Source organism: Anolis carolinensis, chromosome 5 (genome assembly GCF_035594765.1).
Source record: "Anolis carolinensis isolate JA03-04 chromosome 5, rAnoCar3.1.pri, whole genome shotgun sequence".
NCBI lineage: Eukaryota > Metazoa > Chordata > Lepidosauria > Squamata > Dactyloidae > Anolis > Anolis carolinensis.
The window spans coordinates 170,425,709-170,449,716 of record NC_085845.1 but is presented as its reverse complement, the minus strand read 5'-3'; the positions used below and the strand labels follow the sequence as shown (position 1 = coordinate 170,449,716).

The window sequence follows — 24,008 nt, the reverse complement described above, 5'->3', positions numbered from 1 at the left end:
TGCACCTACCAAACTAGATCAAAACAGGTTGATGTTTGCCCACCCCATGATGCAAGACTAGTTGGGAACCCCAGACCAAAGAAGGAAACTTTAGCCAAAAGGTTGAATGTTTGCTTTTTTTACAGAATGCTCTAGTTTCATTACTTGGTGTCTCTAGGTAGGGCTACAAAACTCCACTCAAAAGAGTCATCAAGAGTCTGGGTAAATTGTCTTATTTGATGTAGAGAAGCTTCCTCTGTTCCTGGCAGAGCTGGCCCTAGGTATTTTTCAAGTGTAGGCGAACAGAATCCCCCCCCTCAAACCAACCACTGAAAAATAAAAGCGTCGGATAAGTGAAAATGTTGGATAATAAGGAGGGATTAAGGGAAAGCCTATTAAACATCAAATTACATTAAGATTTTACAAACTAAGCACCAAAACATCATGTTTTACAACAAATCAACAGAAAAAGCAGTCTCGACTGCACCCTCGTATGTTTTGCGCCACAGGCGACTGCCTAATTCGCCTCATTGTTGGACCGCCTCTGGTTCCTGGTCTTATATTGGCCATGCTAATATTAGAGTTGTGGCAATTTTAAATATAGAAAGACCTTTTTATTACTAGTAAATAGTAAAACCAGTGCTGAAGCTTTTGAATGACCTTAATGGGCAGCCCTATAATATTGCATTATCAGAGTTAATTCACATAATATAATACAGCAAAGAGAGACCTCCTTACTCTTGTATGCTGCTGACAGAGGATGGATTTGGATTGCCAAAAGGTGTATGATAGATATGACAAATATATGTTGCCTCTTTTGCCTCATGAAGAGAAAAGAATATTTAGCTCTGGTCACATTATTGTTCTCTAGATCTGGTTTTGAATCATTTTCAAAGGAATTGCAGTGTCAGTTTAAGAATAGCGTGTTTCAGGCTTTTTGAGCTTTATTTAAATCCTGCTGCAATGTGCCTTCAAAGTTTTCTTTACTTCTGTGGCTAGCTGGAGAGAAAAACTGCTTTAATACTGGTTTATGATGTTTTGTCTTCTTGTTTCTTTCTGTTTTCCTTTTCCTTTTTCCCTAGACAATTACGAAGAAGCATATACCTGGAATGTCCCTTTGAAATATATAGAAGTCTGCTGCTGACATTAGATTTTTTTCTTGTCATAACTAAATCTGTCTATTTCTTTCCCCAGAACAATAAATAAAGATCAATTTTCAAAAAGAAAAAATGACACACTGGATCCTGAACAGTAAGTAATATGCATATTATCCCATACATACATACATACATACATATGTATACCTTCTACTAAAGTGACCTACCTATAAGGAAAAGCACTGTTTTAAAATTCATACATGAAATAACTGCAGTGCATTTGTTGGGTAGCTATTAAGGAATTTTATCTGTGTCTTAAGTGAAGAGGCATGTACAATTGATCAGTAGGGGGATATATGTAGTTTCTAGTCTATAGGAATAAGAACTATTTCACAGTGAAACTTTTAAAATCTCAATCCTGTTACTTTTGACAATATCCTATGTTGCTTATGTTTTTGTTATCCTCTCTTCTAGATTTGTTGAATGTATAGAGTGTGGAAGAAAAATGCATCAGATTTGTGTGCTTCACAATGAGATTATCTGGCCAACTGGGTGAGTTGCTTGCTGCTTTTATTTTACAGTCTTGTACATTGACTGCATATATTGATGCATTTGTCTGTAGAAATAAACTCTGGTTACAATTCTCTTGAAATGTTTTGGAAAATATCTGCCTTTAAATCGCAGTTCTTAGTATGAAGGTTGTTCTGGTAAAAATGACTGGGCTTTTCTTGAAAATTCTTTTCTTTTCTTGCTGTATATAGTCAGCCCTCTGTATCCATGGATTCAACCATACATGCCTTGAAAATACTCCAAAGGGGAAAATCCAAAAAACAAATCTTGGTTTTTCCATTTTATATAACGGGAACCATTTTACTATGCCATTGTATATAGTGGGATTTTGAGCATCCATGGATTTTGTATCCATGGGGGATCCTGGAATCAAATCTTAGCAGCTACCAGGGGCCATCCTGAAACACTTGGTTTTCTCATTCTAATAGATCCCTTACTAAAGAAATACCAGGAAGCACACAGCTGCCATTTATCACACAATTTACTACAGTATCTTCCACATTATCCATCCCATTGTAATGGCTAAATGGATTTCATGCTCACTATTTTTGCAAGAGCAATAATTTAAGAATGATAATAATTTGTATTGTCTTTAAATCAGATTGAAATTGATGCATTGCTTAACTGTTATTAGGTGTTGAATTAGGTGGTGAAATGTATCGAGCAATCTGTCATTTCAAGAACTGTTTGTTTATAAATTATAGAATTCTGTTCCAAATCTAATGTATTACATTTGTTTAGACAAATTTTTGAAACCAGTACTGGGTTCTCATTGTCAAAATACTAGAAAATGTCCAGGACAATTTTTTCTGGTACTGGTCAGACTTGGCAAAACACATTTGGATTAGTAACTCCAGTTATTTATTTATTTAGCTTTGTTTGTGATGGTTGCTTAAAGAAAACTGGACGAACCCGAAGAGAAAATAAATTCTGTGCTAGACGTAAGTGATGGCTTTCATATATTTTAACAATTAGCGGTGTTGTTGTAGTATGTCATTTTAACATATTATTTTTACTATGACTGAGTTATATTGTTTTATTGTGTTTTATTCTGCTTTATTTTTGTTGTTGTTGGGATTGTTTATATATGCTTTTAATCTTGCTTATGTTTTGTCTTTTGGCTTGGCCCCATGTTAGCCTCCTGAGTCCCTCCGGGGAGATGGTGACGGGATACAAAAATAAATTATTATTATTATTATTATTATTATCTTCATGACTTTGTTACTCTTTGCAATGCTATATCAAGATAAAAACAGCATGAATCATCTTATAAAAGTCAAACTACAGAAATGGCAGACTAAAGTTAATGTTCAGTCTAGCCAATTAATACAGTTTCCTGGGGAGTTTAAACAGTAAAATATAATATACATGTTCCTAAAAAGTAATTTTCTTTTGGAATGAGCCTAGATGGAGCAATTGAGAAGACCCTTTCCCTGATATCAATATCTGAAAGACTTTAGGAACATTTGACCTTTGTTGGCCATCTGATTAAGTTCACAGGTTGATGTGTTTTGCGGAATTGGCAGTAATGTCCTTTAAATTCATTTGATTTTAATGCCAAGTAACACATTGGACTACAGCCTAATTGACACAGGATAATGTGAACTACACGCTCCTTCCCCTTAAGCTGTTGACTCTGTTGAAGAATATTCTGTTGATCAGAGAAGTTCCAGTTATACTACTAGCACATGTCCAATAACATCATCCTTTCAGGAACATATTCTGTTGTGGAATAAAATGGACATATAAGCATTTGGTTATTTTATAATGAAAACCTGGGAATAACATACAAATCCATGATTGTTGGTTACTTCTTGGTAACTTATTCTGACAAGGTGTAATTAGGAGGCCCAGTTTTCCATACATCCTTGAAATGTGGAAGATATTAAAACTATTCAAGAATCTTATTCTTCAATTCCATATTTCTAAAAAGGGAACAAACCCACCATATGAGATTGATGAGCTACAACATCTGTTTGCTTTTTTCCATAATTAAAGCTTCCTGGATTTATTGGAATCATTGAGAACCCAGCTGGGGAAGCTACTTTTCTTGTGTGTAGTTTGAGTTTAAATTCCTTTCTTGATTCCTAAAGACAAATTTTACTACAGTATATACAGTGTTTTTGTGGAGATGTCTACCAGTATCTTTTCTTCCACTAGGTAGTCTGTTAGCTCAAAGAAAAGTCTTCTTGTCATGGTGAATAAATCCAGAGGTCTTAGACCGTGAGAAGATTATTGCCTTTATTCCTTCCTTGTGCATTTCTCAGAAACATAGGCTACCCACTTTTGGCAACAGCAAAGGACTTTCCTGTGCTTTAGGGTTTTAAAATTTACCTTTCTTCCTTTAGGCAATTGCTAAAAACATCATTTTTCATAGTGAGCATATTTGGAAGTTACACAATATTGAGTGTATTGAATAGTGGTATTGCAATAACAGATCCATTCTCAGCCCTTAATTGAGAAACTGAGGGTCAGAAGTTAATCAGCAAATAATTGGTGAGATTGTGAGTTAAGGGCATACTTGCACAGGCTATTCTGATTATGGGTTATTTGTTTAACAGTATATTAATGCTTTTTATACAGGGTTGCCAACTACAAGACTTGGTACATTCTTGGAGAACAGAGTTAATGAGTTCCTGAGAAGACAAAATCATCCTGAGTCAGGCGAAGTCATAGTTAGGGTGGTTCATACTTCAGAAAAAACTGTAGAAGTTAAGCCAGGAATGAAAGCAAGGTATTGTTGTTATTACTTTTAAGACATAAACCAATGTAATCTGTTCTTTGAATCATTCTGTTTTAATATGTAGGCAATGCAAATTATTTATTTTATTGATAATAGGAAGAGTATTGGTAGTATTATTTTCATCAATAGTATCTCTTTATTTTCATTTTATTTTATTTTTATCCTGTCTTTCTCTCAATATGGGGACTAAGGACAGCTAACAACAGATATAAAACAATTTAAATTAAATCAATGTAAATGTTTTGATTTGCTCTTTGTATCTTCTTTGGCAGACAAAAAGTGGGGTATAAATACACATAAATAATTATTATAATAAGACATTAAAATATAAGCATAAAAATAAAAATTAAACAATTTGTGTCATTAAACCATTGAATATTAAAATGCATTAGAAAATACCTGGTTGCAGAGGAATGTCTCTACCTGCCTACAAGCAGGTATGAAGCCATGCTGGTCTCCTCAGGGAGGGAGTGCCAGAGTCTGGGGGCAGCCACCCAAACCTTGGTGCGACGGAGTGAAGGTCCTCTCCATATGATTGAAGTATTCTAAAAGGTTAATAAAGAAAGATATGTTATTTTAAATAACCTGGACCCAAGTGTACAGAGCTTCATAGGTCAAAACCAGCACTTTGAATTGTGCCCAGAAATGATTTGGCAATCAGTAGAGCTGTTGCAACAAGGGAGTTGAATGTTCCCTGCAGCTACTCTCAGTTGGTAACCTGGCTGCCATTCTTTGGACCAACTGAAGTTTCTGAGCATTCAAGGCAGCACCATGTAGAGTTCTTTATAGTAGTCCAACCAAGATGTTACCAAGGCATATATCATTGTGGCCAGATCCGACTTCTCCAGGAATAGGCACAGTTGGCGCACTAGCTTTAATTAGCTAGTGTGCTAACAAAAGCATGCTTGGTCCTTTCTGAAACCTAGGTTTTCAGGTTCAGAGCAAAATCCAGGAGTATCTTAAGTTGCATTGATCAGATGTGCTCATAAGATGATTTAATTGACTATTAATGTTTAGTAAACAATATTATTCCCTCCTTCCTAACAAATGGAAGAGAAAACAATATTTAAATTTTTATGTTGATCTATAACTTTTTAATGAAAAAATGTTATCTATTCCCTTTCCATTGAGTATCAGTTACTTGAGATAATAAATGTCTGAGTTATAACAATAAATAATTAAAATATAAAGTAGTTGTTAAAACACATATGTGAGCTAATAGCCATTTTAAAATTCTGTGACACTTTATTAAATGTGTTTATTTAATTGTATCACGTTTGCTTTTTAAAAGAGCCTTAATTTTTTTCATTTTCTATTTTGCAGGTTTGTAGATAGTGGAGAGATGGCAGAACAGTTCCCTTATCGAACAAAAGCCCTCTTTGCTTTTGAGGAGATTGATGGTGTAGATTTGTGCTTTTTTGGAATGCACGTTCAGGAATATGGGTCAGACTGCCCTCAGCCCAACCAGAGGTAAGGAACTACATTTGGATAACATTTATTCTTTTAATAGTATATTATTGCTTGATATAGATTTCAGGCTTCTAAGAAACACATGAATATGTCTGCTCAACTCAACTACATCTGTCAGATTTATTATTGAAGGCAAGACTTTTCTGATTTAGTACATTTTAATTGTGTAATATATGTGTGCTCTGTGTACTTATAGTAAAATACTTTATTGTCTCCCGTTTCTTTTTTAAGTGTTGTTGTTATACCAGATTCTTGTACCTTTACATGATTATCTTGTGGGACCTGTGTGTTTTTTGCCTGGCCTTGGTGGCCTAGCCAAACATTTTGGTCACCAGGTTTGTTCTCCAATCATCACAGTAGAAGTGCTTCCATCTTAACAACAGAGGAAGTCTTTGTGATCCCTTCATCAACACCTTTTCCTTGAGAAAGGCAGAAAAGGGACAGGTTCCTACTGATAATTGGCAGCAGAGCTCCACAACAATTTTTCTCTCTCCTTCTTGGAAAAAACTCAGCTAGAGCATGTAGACATTTGCTGCAAAGCTGCAACCAAGGAGTCAGAGTGGTTTAGCTGAAGGATAGTGAGATACATGGCTTACCTTTATGTGGCCAAGGTTCTTGAGGGCCCTTGACCACACATTTACCAAACCACTCCCTTGAATACTGTGGATTGAATATTGTACTCTAGTGCATCGGATAAACTGGAAATTTATGTTAAAATAAATAGTTTGGCTTGTCTTGAAGGGGTTACAAGGCACCCCCTTCTTTGTTGAATTTTTTATGCTATGTCATTTGCTGTTTTAGCCATGCATGCCGCTTTCGAGTCCCACCCAAAGGAGAAAAGCTGGAGAGAGAGGGGGGGAGGGAGGGAGAGAATGCTTTATACTGAAATAGATTAATAGGAATTTACATTGGAGAATTGCTTATCTGATAGTAACTTTTTTAGGACTTGATTACTAGAGAAATCATTGCTGTTCATCATGTCTGTTAGTTTAGTCCAAACACCAACTATGTTTTGACATTAATTCTGAAGAAGTCCACATTATTTGTCATTGCACATTCCTTCTCCTCTTCTCCTTGTACAGTTACCTTTCTTGTTTCAGGCAAGTCATAGTTTTGTATTTTGTCCAGACTGGAACTTGTGGTTAGCAGCAGCTTTGGAAAGCAGTTTCATCCATGTTGCGAATCCAATGCAAACATCCATTTATTAGATCAGACCAAACAGTTCCTTTGAAAGTTCACTCTCCTAAATCTCAACCATGATTTTTCTTTGTGTTCAAGTCAGCTGTATTTTACATACTTCAAAAGTGAGATTGCTATATATACAGTAGGCCCTCAACTTTCATGGCAATATCAACTACCCCCCCCACACACACACACACATTTTAACTGGCCTCGGTTTTACATTGCCTGTTGGAGTCTGAGGGATCAGAGGCATCATGGGCTGCAGGGGTTGTTGGTGGAAAAAGAGGCAGAGGAAGAGGATGACAACACTGCATCAATGTCATTGTCCTAGGATGCAGTAGGAGGAAGGTCTGGAGGCCAGTAGTAGAGGCAGCTACAAAATTGCAAATTTGTGAGAAACCCTCAAAAGCTGCAGGCCGACTCTAATGTATAAAGCATAGACTGGAGTAGGGAAACGGCTTTCTTGTCAGTGCTAAACGAAAGAAAAAAATACAAAAGAGAGTAAGTTTCTCAAGGATTAATTTCACCTTTACACAAGTGGTATTTTTTGCCTTCATACTTCAAATATTAAAAAAGAATATAAAAATATTTGAACATTGGAAAATGGTGACAGCTGAAACTTAGAAGCTATCTCTGTTCTTTATCTAGACGAGTATACATATCATACCTTGACAGTGTTCATTTCTTCCGCCCTAAATGCTTGAGGACTGCTGTATATCATGAAATACTAATAGGATACCTAGAATATGTCAAGAAGTTGGGGTAAGTTTATCTTATTTCTTAGTGTCTGTAATATCAAAATTGATTGAAGATGTTGCATTTTAATGTAAATGCGCCTTGAATGGTATACCAGAAGTGCAGAGTAAGAATTTCAAGGCAAGATTATTTGTTACAACTGTAGAGTGCATTTTGAGGGCAGTCAATACGTCAAATTATCCATGACGTATTGACTGCCCAGATGGCATTATAGCAGAGGAACAGTTCCCAAACTACTGACTTACAAATGTAGTCTTGTTAGCAGAGTGAGTAGTTGTTCTGACTGCTGTCATAGAAAACAAGTGAATCATTTGAAAATATCTGAAGTAGCTAAAGTCTTCGGATGAAACATTTGGCATGTTACCTCCGATTTTGCTAGTTGTTGTACAATAAGAATGAGGAACATGTAGGCTGCATGCACCCTCCTACCCATTTTTGCAGCCCTTGGATGCTGCTGCCTGAAAAACAGTATGTTTTTACTATTCTTTTTAAAGAATAATTATATTCCTGGTATCCTCTAGAACCAGCCATTTCTCTTTAAAGCAAGATAAGAGATCTTGCTTTACAAAAGATTACTTTTGCGATGTGTGTGTGTGTGTGTGTGTGTCCAGAAATGGATATCTGAGTGTTTCTGGTTTGAGGGGAGAAACAACTTGTTTTTTGGTGGGAGTACAGTTTTCCCAGACCTATTGCAAAAGAAGAAATCTTGCTTCTGAAGAGCTAGATAAATGTGCTAGCAACTCAGTGAGATAGCATTGCTACTGGTTCTAATAATGGTTTTGTTTTCTTTAAACACTATTAGATATACAACTGGACATATCTGGGCCTGCCCACCTAGTGAAGGAGATGATTACATTTTCCATTGTCATCCACCTGACCAAAAGATACCCAAACCGAAACGACTGCAGGAATGGTACAAAAAGATGTTGGATAAGTCTGTGTCAGAGCGCATAGTCCATGATTATAAGGTTTGTTGTGAATTGAACATAGTGTCCCCTTTGGTCTTTATACCCTCTTCATACTGGAATAGGTTTATTTCCAAAATATTGGAAATGTTTTTGAAATCATCATTTTTATATCCAGTATTACTTAAAATGTAATATTTGAAAAGTTATTGTTTTATTTTATTTATATCCCTCTTTTCTCCCAATACAGAAGTAAGACATTATTAAAATTGTTTGCTAGACAGAAAAAAATGTACCTTTCCCATAACCCCACTGTAAAAAATCCCAAAACAAACTGTTAGCCAGGGAAAGGAAAACTTACTGACTCAGGACCACATTCCAGTTTGGGTAGTCACTTACAGTGGGTTAAGCTAAGAATTTGGAGTATAGTCTAAACAAAATGGGGAGGCTAGATATAATCCCCTCTTTAAATTTCCTGTTTTCTTTAAGTATGAAACAGGGAAATTCCAGACAGGAAACAATCTGGGCCAGCTAACATATTCCAACAAAGGATTCCCCCAAGCAGGAAGCAGCCAGGTTTTGAAGCTGCAAGGCCATTCAATGCTAATCAAGGTGGCCAAATCCAACATTCACACTTGCCTCAAACAGACAAGAGTTCTTTCTCCCACCCTGGACCTTCCACAGATATATAAACCCCACTTGCCTAGTTTCCAACAGTTTCCGGCTATGAAAACCTTCAACAACACAATCTGTGAAATAGCAGGGTAGCACCTGCACATCAGCATAGGGTTTGGTGCACAGCAAAATAATAGTTTAGAGCCATGGTTGGTTGAATCCATGGCTGCAGAACCTATGGATATGGAGGGCTAACTGTATGCCTCAGAATGTTTCTAAGCTTGGTACTGTCTTTTGTATGTCTTGTACTGATTAATCATTTTGTGTTGCAGGATATTTTTAAGCAGGCAACAGAAGACCGTCTAACAAGTGCAAAAGAGCTGCCTTACTTTGAGGGAGATTTTTGGCCAAATGTTCTAGAAGAAAGCATTAAGGAGCTAGAACAAGAGGAGGAGGAGCGGAAGAGAGAAGAGAACACTAGCAATGAGAGCACTGATGTAAGGAAACATTTTATGCTAGCTATCCTTTCTTTGGTAAAATCTGAATATTAGGAACCTGCACAAAAAACAAAAAGTCCCACTTTCCAGAATCACTAAGTAAGTTGTCTAATAAGACCGAGCACAGGACTAAATCCCTTGTTACTTACATTAAGAACATAAGAAATGTGTTGCTGGAGCAAGACAAGGATAGATTCAATGTTCTGTTAACACAGACAGTTACTCGAGTGCTTTTTAAAAAACCCATTAGCAAGACATGAGTGAAATAGCACTTTCCCATTTACATTCCCCAGTAATGAATGCAGAGAGGAATTCCTTGTCAAAATGTCCCAAAGGATGTTCCGTGTCCCAATCTTTACCTTTGTTTGGCTCCATTTGGCTTCTTGGGCTCTCTTATCAGTGGATTTTGTGGCTAGTGGCCTAACGAATGTTTGTTATGTTCCTGCTGTTAGATAGTATTATTATAGTATAGTTTTTAAGATAATGTAAACTCCTATATCTTTCTATTTTCACACTTGACTGAATTCTTGATTCTCTTACAGGTTAGCAAAGGAGATAGCAAAAATGCCAAAAAGAAGAATAACAAAAAGACTAGCAAAAATAAGAGTAGCTTGAGCCGTGGAAATAAAAAGAAGCCTGGAATGCCCAATGTCTCCAATGACCTTTCCCAGAAACTGTATGCCACTATGGAGAAGCACAAGGAGGTAAGAACAAATGCAAAAAGTTTCAGTGACTGTTTTGAAAGAAGGTAACATGTTACAAATCTAAAATAAATGTAGCATACACCATCTGAGTAAAGCTGATGGACAAATATGAATTCTCTTCTAATGTGCAGCTAGACAAGTTGAATCCATTACTAATTCAATCCAGTGATCTGAGATTTCAGTGAATGTAATTTTTAAATGAGAAAAATACTACAAACACAAACATGCAGACAAACCGAGGTGAAAGATGCTATTTGACACATTTTGAAAATAACAAGTGTAGCACATATGTTTCCATTTATATTAAATAAGTTAAAAATGAAGCAAATTGATTCCCTGGAGAATTTAAGGAATAAAAGGAATTTCTGTGGCTGTTAAAAAGCTATCTTTTATAAATTTCTAACTGGAACACGTTTGCCAAATTCTGAGGTATTGTATAGCATGAACAGTAGAAACTATATTCATCAGTTTATAATTTAAATAAATAGACCAAAAGAAAAGAGAGAAAAGGGTTACAGTAGCATAGACTTATGATCACATGGGGGCATTGCTTTGGTTGTAGAGTCACTAGAGTGGTTAAATTACCCTGACTTCATTTTGTTCTGATAAATAAGGTTATGAAATTATAGATCGAACTAGCTGTGCCCGGCCACGCGTTGCTGTGGCGTTGTCTGGTGGTGTTGGTGAGAAATTGTTGAGGTAGTGGTGGTATTTAATGTCTGTTGTATGGTTGTCTTTATGTTTAGTATGCACACTGAAGTGGATTATATGGCAGTGTGGAGTCAAGATAATCCAGTTCAAAGCAGATAATATAAGATTCTAAATGGGTTATATAGCTGTGTGGAAGGGCCTTGAGTCTACACTGCCATATAATCCAGTTAAAATCTGATAATCTGTGGAAGAGGCCTAAGTGAGGCCTAACTGTGCCTGTCCCCTGGGCTGAGTAGGTTGCTAGGAGACCAAGTGGGTGGAGCTTAGCCTTCAAACTGGCAGCAATTGGATAAAAACTATTATTCCTCTCCCTGTAATTAGGACTTTATTTTTCTTTTCTTTTTGTTGTATCAACCTAGAGCCGTGGATGATGGGTTGTGTTGTCAAATTTTGAGGTTGGGGGGCCTGTAGTTTTGTTGTTTTGTCCACTGCCCTGATGCCATCACTCTTTTATATATATAGATATGTTGGTTAGGTATTGGACTAGAGTACATTCACCCCACCCCTCCCAGCCAAAACAAAACTGAGTATTTCACCATTTCAAGCACCCTGTAACACAAAACTATAGTAACTTTACTTATGTCTCTGTCGGTCTTGCTTTTTTGCTGTTGTTTGTGACTGGATTATTAAGATTACACATTTCAAGGTTCATTTAATATACAAGGGTGTTTTGCTCCTAGTTATGAGATCATTGCTTGCTCTAATAAATGTTTAACAAAATGCAAAGCTTTGTGATCTGTTTTTCATCCTTACATTATTGACTTCTTCCAGACATTTCACACTGAAGTTACTGTCTCTAAAACAGCAAGTATTATGTAGCTAAGAGTGAAAGTATTGCCCTGCCTATCCAAAGAATAGAATTTCAACTGGCTCTTTTCTTTTTCAGGTATTCTTTGTGATCCGTCTCATTGCTGGCCCTCAAGCTAATTCATTGCCTCCCATTATTGAACCAGACCCACTTATTCCATGTGACTTAATGGATGGGCGTGATGCCTTCCTTACCCTTGCTAGAGATAAACACCTTGAGTTTTCTTCACTACGAAGGGCAATGTGGTCAACTATGTGTATGCTGGTAGAGCTACACACACAGAGTCAGGACCGATTTGTTTATACCTGCAATGAGTGCAAGCACCATGTGGAGACAAGATGGCATTGCACAGTCTGTGAGGTATGTCTGGCCTATATTGAAAGTGTTGAAAGTTCTTTAGCCTTCAAGTGTTTAATATGGCCTGTCATCAGGTTAGCTGGGAGATTGAGTTGTGTACTCCAAAAAAATAACATTTCCAAGCTTTTTCTCTACCCAGGTGTTTACTTTTTTTCTTTTCTGTAGCAAGGTCTATTTGATGACAAGTGTGAAATTACTGCTAAACTGCCTTTTCTTGGCATTCATAGTAGACATTCACTTGTATTGCTTTGTATTAACCCTGTTTTGTACTACATTTCCTTGATCATTGTATAGTAATAATGAAATATTCTTCCATTGGGGTGTTATCTACACTGTAGAATGACAACAGTCTGACACTGCTTCAACTGCCATGGCTAAATACATCACAAAATTATCAATCTCAGGAGTCCATAGCCATGAGACAATTGTATCAAACTTATAATTTTACAGTGGGTATCCATTTTCAGGTGATCAGACCATATTTTCTGTTGCCTTTGGACATAGATGCTTACATTAAGTAAAATAATGTCTAGCTCCAGGTGTTTCAGCCATTTTGTTGTTTGAAAGATTCTTCATTATCCGATTGAAATGGCTGACAGAAGCAATGCATTGATGTTGGACAGTTTTTTATTATTCATCTCTGTTTTTAGGATTATGACCTCTGCATCACCTGCTATAACACTAAAAACCATGAGCACAAGATGGAGAAACTGGGTCTTGGTATTGATGACGAGAGCAACAACCAACAGACAGCCACCACGCAGAGCCCTGGGGATTCCCGCCGCCTGAGCATCCAACGCTGCATTCAGTCTCTGGTGCATGCCTGCCAGTGTCGCAATGCCAACTGCTCACTGCCGTCCTGTCAGAAGATGAAAAGGGTTGTGCAGCACACTAAAGGCTGCAAGCGCAAAACCAACGGAGGGTGCCCAATTTGCAAGCAGCTTATTGCCCTTTGCTGCTACCATGCTAAGCACTGCCAGGAGAGCAAGTGCCCAGTGCCCTTCTGCCTCAACATCAAACACAAGCTTCGTCAGCAACAGCTTCAGCACCGTTTGCAGCAAGCTCAGATGCTCCGCAGGAGGATGGCAAGCATGCAGAGGACCGGCATAGTAGGTCAGCCGCAGGGGTTGCCTTCACCAACACCAGCTACGCCAACAACTCCTACAGGACAGCAGCCACCAACCCCTCAGACCCCGCAGCCGCAGCCTCCACCCCAGCCTGCCTCACAGCCACAGCCGCAGCCGCAGCCTCCCAATAACATGTCTCCATTTAATATTTCAAGAATTCAGCCTCCTGGAACTGTGTCTCAAGGCAAGGCCGGTGACCAGGTAACTCCTCCGACAACTCCTCAGACTGCTCAGCCGCCTATTCAGGGCCCTCCTGCAGCTGCGGTAGAAATAGCCATGCAGATACAACGAGTAGCAGATCACCAGCGGCAGATGGCTCATGTTCCTCTCTTCCAGAGGCCAATTCAACACCCAAACCAGATGGCCCAAATGAATCCGATACAGCCCATGAGTGTTACACCACCTCAGATGGCCAGGGGTCCCGGTGGCCACATAGATCAAGGGATGGGACCAACAGGAATTCAGCAACAGCCAGCTTGGGCCCAGGGAGGGTTGCCTCAGCCTCAGCAACTGCAGCAGGGAATGCAGAGACAATCGATGATGTCAATGGCCCAGCCTGGGCAGCCGATCAATATGTCCCCACAGCCAGGAATGGGTCAAGTACCAGGTGCAGCTCAGTCGAAAGCAAGTCCTCTGCCCCAGGCAGCCTTACAAAACCTGCTGCGGACTCTCAGGTCTCCCAGCTCTCCCATGCAGCAGCAGCAGGTGCTTAACATCCTGCATTCCAACCCTCAACTCTTAGCTGCTTTCATCAAGCAGCGGGCTGCCAAGTATGCTGGGAACCAGAATCCACAGGGCATGCCAGGGCAACCTGGAATGCCTCAGGGGCAACCAGGGCTGCAGCAGCAACAGGCTATGCCAGGGCAGCAAGGTGTGCACCCAAATCCAGCCATGCAAAACATGAATCCAATGCAAGCAGGCATTCAGAGGCCCAGCATGCCTCAGCAGTCACCACCTCAGCAGCCTCCACCCCAGCAGGCTATGGGTGGAATGAATCCTCAGGCACAGCCAATGAACATGCAGTTCCGGGACCTCTTAATGAGGCGGCATCAAATGATGGAGCAGCAGCGTCAGCAGCAACAACAGCAGCAAGGCGCAGGCCCTGGGTTGGGTCCCGGCATGGCCAACCATAACCAGTTCCAACAGCCGCAGGGAGTTGGATACCCCCAACAGCAGCAGCAGCGGATGCAACACCACATGCAGCAGCTGCAGCAAGGAAACATGGGACAAATGAGCCAGCTTCCACAAGCAATGAGCGCAGAAACAGGATCGAGTCTGCAGCAGGCTTTCCAGCAGCGACTACTCCAGCAGCAGATGGGATCACCAGCTCAGCCCAATCCCATGAGTCCTCAGCAGCACATGCTCCCAAACCAGGCCCAGTCCCCACACATACAAGGCCAGCAGATCCCATCGTCACTCACCAACCAAGTGCGTTCGCCACAGCCTGTCCCCTCACCGCGGCCCCAGTCCCAGCCTCCCCACTCCAGCCCTTCCCCTCGAATGCAACCACAACCTTCTCCCCACCACGTCTCCCCACAGACCAGCTCCCCACATCCAGGACTGGTAGCTGCCCAGGCTAACCCCATGGATCAAGGGCACTTTGCCAGCCCGGACCAGAGTGCAATGCTTTCTCAGCTTGCAAATAATCCAGGCATGGCGGGTCTCCATGGTGCAAGTGCCACAGAACTGGGACTCAGCTCAGATAATTCAGACTTAAACTCAAATCTTTCACAGAGTACACTAGACATACACTAAAACACATTGTAGCATTTTGGGAGCAAAAAAACTTATTTTCTCAAGACTTTTTGTACTGAAGACAATTTTTTTTAATCTTTCTTAGCAGAACATTTTTCCCTGGAATACATCTGAATTCTGCAGCAGTAGTTTGTGGTTTTAAAACTACAAAACCAACTAAATGAACCTGAGGGACAATAGAATACAAAGAAAATATATTTTTGTTATGGCTGGGCTCATAACCAGTCCTTTTTCTTGTTTTTGTTTTCCCTTCGCGTGCGTTGGGGAGGTGCTTGGGAGGGGGGCAGTTATTTGGCTGCTGACTAAATGACTTCCTTCTCTAGCCTCCATTAGGTTTTATTTTTTTTAAATTAATGAAAATATGTAATATTGATAGTTATAATTTACTGAAGCAGATGGTTAACTTTTCCCCCTATTCTGTTTTTCCTCATGTCTACTGCAAAAAACAAAACAAAACGGAACATTGCCTACAACTGGAGGACAAAAAGGGTGAATGTTGCTTTAAAATACAGTGCATATATATATATATATATAAATATATATTAAAGATAAATACAATTTTTTCCTCTTTGGTTGGAAAGATGTCAGTTCTTTTAAAAACTGTAAAATTATTAAGTAACCCGGTCTCCCTCCCAATGTCTACTTTTGTCCTCCAAGAATTTTCTATACCAGAGTCTGAGCTTAAACTTCAAGTATTAAAATTTGTACATGTAGAGAGAAAACAACTTTTTTGCAAATACATGGGGGCAGCTGCCAAATGGATGTAGTATATATATTGTGGTTTGTTTTCTTGAAAGAATTTTTTTGTTATTTTTACATCTAACAAAAGAAAAATAAAGAGGGTAAGAAACCATTCCAAGGGTATAATTTTAACCTGAGAGAAAATCCCTGGGGTTTCTTCTTTATGCTTGCTTTCTCTTTCCCTCCCCATCCTTTTCCTCCTCTTCCATTTTCTGTAAAACTTGAAAATAGAAAGCAAAAAACCCTCAAAATGTTGTAAATCATGCAATTAAAGTTGATTACTTATAAATATGAACTTTCGATCACTGTATAGACTGTTAATTGATTTCTTATTACCTATTGTTAAATAAACTGTGTGAGACAGACTGGTTTTTTTTAATGCTTCCCTTCTTTCCCTACTATTGATACTTATTTTAAAATGGGGGAAAGAAGATGATATGCTTTTGCAAAAACAATTTGTGGAAATCTATTTCATGTATAATATTGTTTTGTTTGGTTGTTGGGTTTTTTTTAAAGATGCGTATTTAGGCTGTAATGAAGATTATAGTGTCAGATTTACATACCTCTGAATTTGCTTCCACTTGCACAACTACACAACTATAAGAGTTTTTAAATAGCCAAGTGTGATACTGTCTGCATAATTTAGATAGTACTTCATTTTCAAGTACACTATCAGAACATGCTTTTGTGTTGTAGACATCGAAACAGAATAAGATATTAAGTACTCTTGTAACATTGGATTATACCAATTCATGATTCAGCAGATTCTTGAAGAGTTAGGATATAATTGAAATTTCAGGTGCATCAGAAATATATTGTCAGTGTGTCAGTAGCAGCTTTGATTTCCTCAGAAGAATGCTGTGAAAATTGAAGACTTTATCAAGTGACAACACTTAAAGTTTTTCATGCCATCTCACTTAGGTAGAATAATATCTAGCTACACCTAATGAAATAAGGAATCTGCAGAATCATTTTCGTTTCTGCTCATTTGGGTAATTCTAAGGATGTAAGGAAGTTTTCATGTTAAGTACTAATACATAGATGGTGCCTATGCAAACTGGTTATTTATTTATTTATTTATTTATTTCCATAATTTCTATGCCACCCTTCTCACCCAAAGGGACTCAGGGCGACTCACAATCTGGCAAATGGTAAAGATGGTTTTCTCAATGATTCTCAGATTCTTGTATCCTTTTGTGGATTGGCTCAGTACCAAAGTCAGGCTTTCATTCTGTATTTAGATTCTGAAACCTAGTGCTGGCAGAGTTTCGTTTTGGAATGGCAGAGAAATAGGCTAAACACCCAATTGTTTCACAAGGTGAAGCGTAATATTATACATTTTGTTATAATGCTCAAATATTATATTAATTACTAGTCATAAAGCCTCACTCCCAAACAATAGCAAAGGTGTTAGTACATAAATGTATTCTAGAAATATAGTAATTGTACTTCTTAAAAATGGAAATCTTCAGCAACTATCAGTGTATAGTTTTTTTTACAGAGTTCCATTATGCTGCTGCTGCTCAGTCGTTTAGTCGTTTCTGACTCTTCGTGACCTCATGGACCATTCAACTCCAGAGCTCCCTGTCGGCCGTCGCTGCCCCCAGTTCCTTCAAGGTCGAGCCAGTCACTTCAAGGATACCGTCCATCCATCTCGCCCTTGGTCGGCCTCTCTTCCTTTTTCCTTCCATTTTCCCTAGCATCATGATCTTTTCCAAGCTTTCCTGTCTCCTCATGATGTGGCCAAAATACTTCAACTTTGCCTCCAATATCCTTCCCTCCAGTGAGCAGCCGGGCATTATTTCCTGGAGGATGGACTGGTTGGATCCTCTTGCGGTCCAAGGCACTCTCAGGATTTTCCTTCAGCACCTTCTATCTTCCTTCGCTCAGCCTTCCTTATGGTCCAGCTCTCACATCCATAGGTTACTACGGGGAATACTATTGCTTTGACTATGGGGACCTTCGTTGCCAGTGTGATGTCTCTGCTCTTCACTATTTTGTCAAGGTTGGCCATTGCTCACCTCCCAAGACGTAGACGTCTTCTGATTTCCTGGCTGCAGTCTGCAACTGCAGTGATCTTCGCGTCTAGAAATATAAAGTCTGTCACTGCCTCCACGTTTTCTCCTTATATTTGCCAGTTAGCAATAGGTGTAGTTGCCATGATCTTGGTTTTCTTGACGTTTAACTGCAACCCAGCTTTTGCACTTTCTTCTTTCACCTTGATAATAAGGCTCCTCAGCTCCTCCTCACTTTTGGCCATCAGAGTGGTATCATCTGCATATCTAAGGTTGTTAATGTTTCTTCCAGCAGTTTTAACTCCGGCCTTGGAATCGTGAAGCCCCGCACGTCGCATGATGTGTTCTGCGTACAAGTTGAATAGGTAGGGGAAAGTATACAGCCCCGTCACACTCCTTTCCTAATCTGGAACCAGTCTGATGTTCCGTGATCTGTTCTTACTGTGGCTACTTGGTCTTCACACAGATTTCTCAGGAGACAGACAAGGTGACTTGGTATCCCCATACCACCACGCCATAGTTTGTTATGATCCACACAGTCGAAGGCTTTAGAATAGTCAATAAAGCAGAAGTAGTAGTATGCTAGTAGTTGCCAAATATTTCAATTTAAAATGAACCCTCTATCTACAGTCCACTATGAGCATGGCTTTATAATCTCTTAAGTGTAAATGTCCAAAATCAATAAGTTAGCTTCAGGTCAAAAGGCAAGTATTTATATTCAGCCTGCCTCCCAATATGAGACCCAAGGCAGCTCCCATGAAGAACTTACAATCCTAGTTCCACAATTGACTGCAAATTATTTCAATTTAAGTGCCTTATGATCCTGGATCAAAAGTAAAACAGCTTTCCAGCTAGTCTTGACTTAACTACATTCAGAATTATCCAGATGGATGTATCATAGGTATACAAATTTCTTTTCATGCAGCAATTAAGTCTCTGAAAATACTTGCCTTATCATACCTTTTAAAATGCACATATGTTAATCTGACGCAGGTTTAGTGTAATCTTGTGCATTGAAGGGACAGTACTTTTACAGGATATTTTTATTATTAAACGCTAGAAGTGTATAGTCTTTATAGAAAATACTGTCAAACTGGATATGATCATTCTTAGGTTGTCTTGGACTGGATATCAAAGCATACAGCTTCTTTATTATCAGCAATGTGATGCACTACTGTTGTTGTGTACCTTCAAGTCATTTCTGAATATAATGACTTTATCATAAGATTTTTCTGAGGCTGAGAGTGATTTCCACAACGGTCAACCAGTGAATTTCCATGGCACAGCAGGGAGTACCCAGAGTCATTGATCTAGATATACCAGCAATTTGCAATAATGCTGAGTTCTTTAGTGTGCCTTAGTGCAGTACAATTACAATATGCCTAATGGCTTCTGGTCTATACTTAATTCCTGGTTAAGTAGAAATTAAGGTTGTAATTTTGTGCTGCAAAACCTGAAGTCTCAAACATACCTAGATAAAATACAGTTACCTGAAATGAAGTTATGTCTAAGGAGGAGAGTATAATCATAGCTTCTCTTTCTATGAGGGGTAAATGTGGAGAACAGATAGACACAGATAGAAAATTGAAGTTAATTCTAGTAGCCGCTCCCCATTTTCTGGGATTAGGGGTTAGGACTCCACAAATGTAGGAAATTGCATTTTTTTAAATTGAGAGAACATTTCTGTAGTAATCTTAATTCCTCCAGTTTGACCTTGGTCAACTTCCAATGGACTATAGTTTCACTGAAGGACCTAGAGATAACATAATAGGAAGGCCAACGGTACTGAATTGGAGAACTTTGAAAGAAGCAGCATCTAATTGACTATATTTCATTATTCCCAACTGGGCCATAATATCAGGACATCGTTTTTGTATATGTGTATAACATGCATATAGATATAATGTGCTGTATGACCACTCAAGACAATGCTGCCATTGACAGACACTGGATAAATGAAAAAGTATTGCCAATCTATAGGAAGACCTGCCAAATACCTTTCTGTATGGAAAGGTTTTGACTCAAGGAAAGCAAGTCCAACCAATGAACCCCACGGAGTCCTGAGTTCTCCAGGAATGTTCGTACCTAACACACTACAGGCAGTCCCCAAGTTACAATCAGGATAGGTTTGTTCTTAAGTTGAATTACCATGTAAATCGAAACAGGTACATTTTAAAAGTGTAATTCACACACAGGCATACATATATACATACATACATTTAGATAACTTAGGAAAGGGTTTATTTATTTCATGTCAAAAGCATTGCATAATAAGTTTAAAGTGATAAAATAAAGGAATCACAAACAGCTAAATAGTTTTAGACCAAAAGTGGGCAACAGCAATTGCATTGTCCGTAGCTTTAAACAACTCCTCCGTGCATGAGGCAGGGCATTGTGGGCAAGCATACATATGAGGAGTTGTTTGTTCTGCTCCACAGTCACACAAGGTGAAGGATTCTTCCATGTAGTGCCATCTTGCCAGGTTGTCTTTTGATCTGCCCACTCAACTTCTCAGTCTATTTAACACCCTGGTGGAATTTATTTTGCTGTCTGTGCCCATATTCAGAAGATTTCACCTCACACTGTGTGATAACTAGGAGTTTGAAAAGTGTGGCTTGTGGAAACAAGTACTGGTGATAAAGCTTCAGTGGGGACATCTTTTCTCCAGGATAACTCTCAGAAGTTAATTTCCCTTCCGAGATGTAGATTTCTCTTACTTCCTGTTGTGTCTCTCTCATTTTTAACTATGGGTTGGACGTTTGTAATTTGGGGACTGCCTATGTTAAATATAAAGTGAACTGTGTTCTACATGCAAACAAGATCCTTCAATGAAGCAGCATGATCATAACTCCTCAACTGACACAGGAGAGGAAAGGCAGGTTCAATGACTTTAAAAGCTTTGATTTTTCATTGATTTAAGTGCTTCTGTATTAAGATCGTTCCATTTGTACAGCCCATGCTTTTTCCCTAGCTCTGAGTAGCAGCACCTATAGGCCGAGATCCTGTATTGTGCACTGGAATAGAAATCTCCCACCAACAGACCGTTGCTGGGTTTCCACTGGTACTAGTAGCACAGCACAAGTTTGAAGGCATGAGGGCATCCTACCTCCACTCCACTCCAAGTGTTAAACGAGCAGCAAAAGGCCTGCATGCACCAGCTGCAGTTGTGTAGCTGCATAGGACTCGGCAACCTCTTGTCCTTGCTGACCACTGACTGGATGCACCCTGGTATCTTCAAATTTTATTTATACACAGGATGGTCATTATGCAAGGAAATACTGGATACCTACTTCTACAAGCACAAAAATGCTGATATGCACTAGCTGCAGTTTAGGTCCTGCTGTATAGAAGAAAATGCTGGTATAGAAGTTAAGGCAGCATGAGTCACCAATAGGATTCCATCCATATAAACTAAAGTTGGAAAATTACCCATTACCTATAGCTTGCTTTTAGTTCCTTTTTTCAGTAATGAACATACATACTGCTTCATACTTGTAAATCATACATTAATGTCACTTATTTTGTGGTGTAGCTGTAATTGATTTAGTTGTTATAGTTGGGAGGAGTTTGATCTCTGTGCTTAGATATGTTTTATACCAAAAGTAAGAAGCTTGTAGCAATCTGATTTCTTAAATATTTATTATTCCAACAGTTTTTGACTAATGAGAAAACAAAATATGTGTCAGTAATTGAGGGAGCTGGTACTGTAACTACCACAAATTATTTTTTCAAAATAACTAGCTCAGGTCTGATAGGAGTGCAAGACCCCCTTTTCATTGTTTTGCTTCTTTAGGTATAGAGGGCAACTGTGGCCTTTATAGCAGTGGTTCTCAACCTAACAGCTGGTAAACTGGCTGGGATTTCTGGGAGTTGGAGGCCAAAACATCTGGGACCCACAGTTTGACCCATTGGGCTAAAGTGACAAGATCTAAAGATAGTTGCAATAATAATTACAATTATAATAATACAGCTGGAGGAACACAGTTTTGGACAAGTGGTGGATTGGTATGGTTTCTGCTACCACAACTGAAACAGTGCAATATCAGAGCCAAGGTGGGAATAAATCTCAAAAGGAAGCTGTAGCATCTCTAATACTAATATATGCTATGACTGAGTCTCTGGCATTTGAAATAAACATCACAGACCAAATGAAGCTTCAAATCTAGCCATATCATTAATCACAACTATTCACATTACGAACTACTTAATTCACCATGACCTGTAAATAGGCCCAAATCGGTTGTGGGTGAAGTTTAGGGAAGGGATGGTGTTCACTAACGAACTGTCCTACAGGGAGACCCACCAGAAGGAAAAGCAGAGCTAAGTGTACTGTTATTTCTTTCTATCCCACCTTTCTCCCACAAAACTGAAATGTAAGGTTGCTTCATTTTGCTAACAAAAATATTAGTTTGGCATGGTGCTTGTGTGTGGTGGTGTTGTACCACCCCCAACTCTCAAGACTTCTCTACCTGGCTTCCACCATCACCCCTTCTGGCTAAATGATAGTATGGTTTATTTAACAAAAGTGTTTTGATTTAACAAAGTCTGAAACAGGCCGGGGCCAACTTCAGCCCTTCGGGTGTTTTGGACTTCAACTCCCACAATTCCTAAAAGCCTGCTGGCTGTTAGGAATTGTGAGAATTGGAGTCCAAAATATCTGGAGGGCCAAAGTTGGCCCATGCCTGTTAGAGCCACTGTCAGGCATCCTCAGAGGTTGTGAGGTCTGTTGGAAATTGGCAAGTAGGGTTTATATATCTGTGGAATGTTCAGGATGGGAGAAAGAACTCTTGTCTGTCTGAGGCAGATGTGAATGTTGCAATTGGCTGCCTTGATTGGCATTGAATAGGCTTTCAGCTTCAATGTCTGGCTGCTTACTGCTTGGGGGAATCCTTAGTTAGGAAGTATTAGCTGGCCCTGATTGATTCATGTCTGGAATTCCCCAGTTACTGAGTGGTGTATTTTATATACTGTCCTGATTTTAGAGTTTTTAAAAATAATATGCTGTGTCCAGGTTTGTTCATCAGGTACTCTCCTATGGCTGATTTCTCTGGTTGAGTTAGTCTGCAGTGCCTTTCATGTTCCTTGATTCATGTTTGGGCAATGCTGTGCGTGTTGGTCTCTGTGTAGACTTGTCTACCGCTGCATGGTATACGGCAGACTCCTGCAGAGATTAGAGGATCCCTCTTCTTTTGCTGAAGGTAGCATTCGTTGGATTTTCTTAGTGGGTCTGTAGATAGTTTGTAGGTTGTTTTGTCAGGAGAGAATGCTTCTGCAACATGGCCATACAGCTCAGAAAACTCACAGCAACTCCGTGATCCCGGCCATGAAAGCCTTTGACAACACATTATTCTACTTTGCCTGATTTAAGTTCAGTTCTGCTATAACTATTTGTATTTTGCTAAGCTGTTATCCAAAGTTCCAAATACTCAAAAACCCAATATTGTTCACGTGGTTTATAATTTTAATGACACAAAAAGCACAGTTATGACACAGCAAACGAGATGTGTATGCTGGATTTTTGTGTTAGTAAAATAATAAACCATGTGAACGATATTGGGTTTTGGAGTTGTTATTATTAAATGAGTCCTACACTGTGGGGCGGGATTCAGGCCTGACCATGCCTCTCCCTCAGAAAGGGGAGTTAATAATGGCAAATTAATCCAGCCTGCCCTCGCTGTTCGTTTATTTATGATGTCCATTGCAAATGACGCCAGTGAAGTGGAACACAAAGTGCAGGTAACATTTCCCTCCCTCCCTCCCTTTGCCCCCTTCGTAGCCATTCTTACAAAACAGGACTCCGTTTTGGCCGTTCTTCTTTCAAAGGGGAAAACCGAATTGTTGGACCGCCTCCAAACGTCCCTTCAACACCCGTCGCGATGCCAAGAATACAACTCCCGAAATGCTTTGGTGGCTCCCTCTCTCAGAGTGTTTCCGCTGTCACCGCTGATCCTCTCTTCCCATTGGCGGCGGCGAGAA

The 24,008-nt window shown here is 39.3% G+C and overlaps 1 protein-coding gene and 1 long non-coding RNA gene across 3 annotated transcripts in view; one reads left to right on the top strand and one right to left on the bottom strand.

Annotated features, from left to right (window-relative positions):
- ep300 (E1A binding protein p300) overlaps nt 1–16,382 on the top strand; it is an 84,728-nt gene extending 68,346 nt beyond the window's left edge. For both annotated transcript variants that reach the window (XM_008110739.3, XM_062982891.1), the window contains exons 21-31: nt 1,174–1,230; nt 1,551–1,628; nt 2,520–2,587; nt 4,230–4,380; nt 5,713–5,859; nt 7,690–7,803; nt 8,600–8,765; nt 9,650–9,814; nt 10,357–10,518; nt 12,116–12,397; nt 13,045–16,382. In XM_008110739.3, coding sequence (XP_008108946.2) covers nt 1,174–1,230; nt 1,551–1,628; nt 2,520–2,587; nt 4,230–4,380; nt 5,713–5,859; nt 7,690–7,803; nt 8,600–8,765; nt 9,650–9,814; nt 10,357–10,518; nt 12,116–12,397; nt 13,045–15,276 — 3,622 coding nt within the window. In that variant the 3' untranslated portion in view covers nt 15,277–16,382. The remainder of the gene's footprint in view (nt 1–1,173; nt 1,231–1,550; nt 1,629–2,519; nt 2,588–4,229; nt 4,381–5,712; nt 5,860–7,689; nt 7,804–8,599; nt 8,766–9,649; nt 9,815–10,356; nt 10,519–12,115; nt 12,398–13,044) is intronic.
- Nucleotides 3,181–23,994, bottom strand: LOC134299610 (uncharacterized). Its single transcript, XR_010006839.1, has 3 exons — nt 23,819–23,994; nt 4,789–4,934; nt 3,181–3,368 (listed from the first exon to the last, which is right to left on the bottom strand). It is a non-coding gene; the product is annotated as an uncharacterized LOC134299610 (long non-coding RNA).
- Nucleotides 23,995–24,008: the final 14 nt, after the last annotated feature.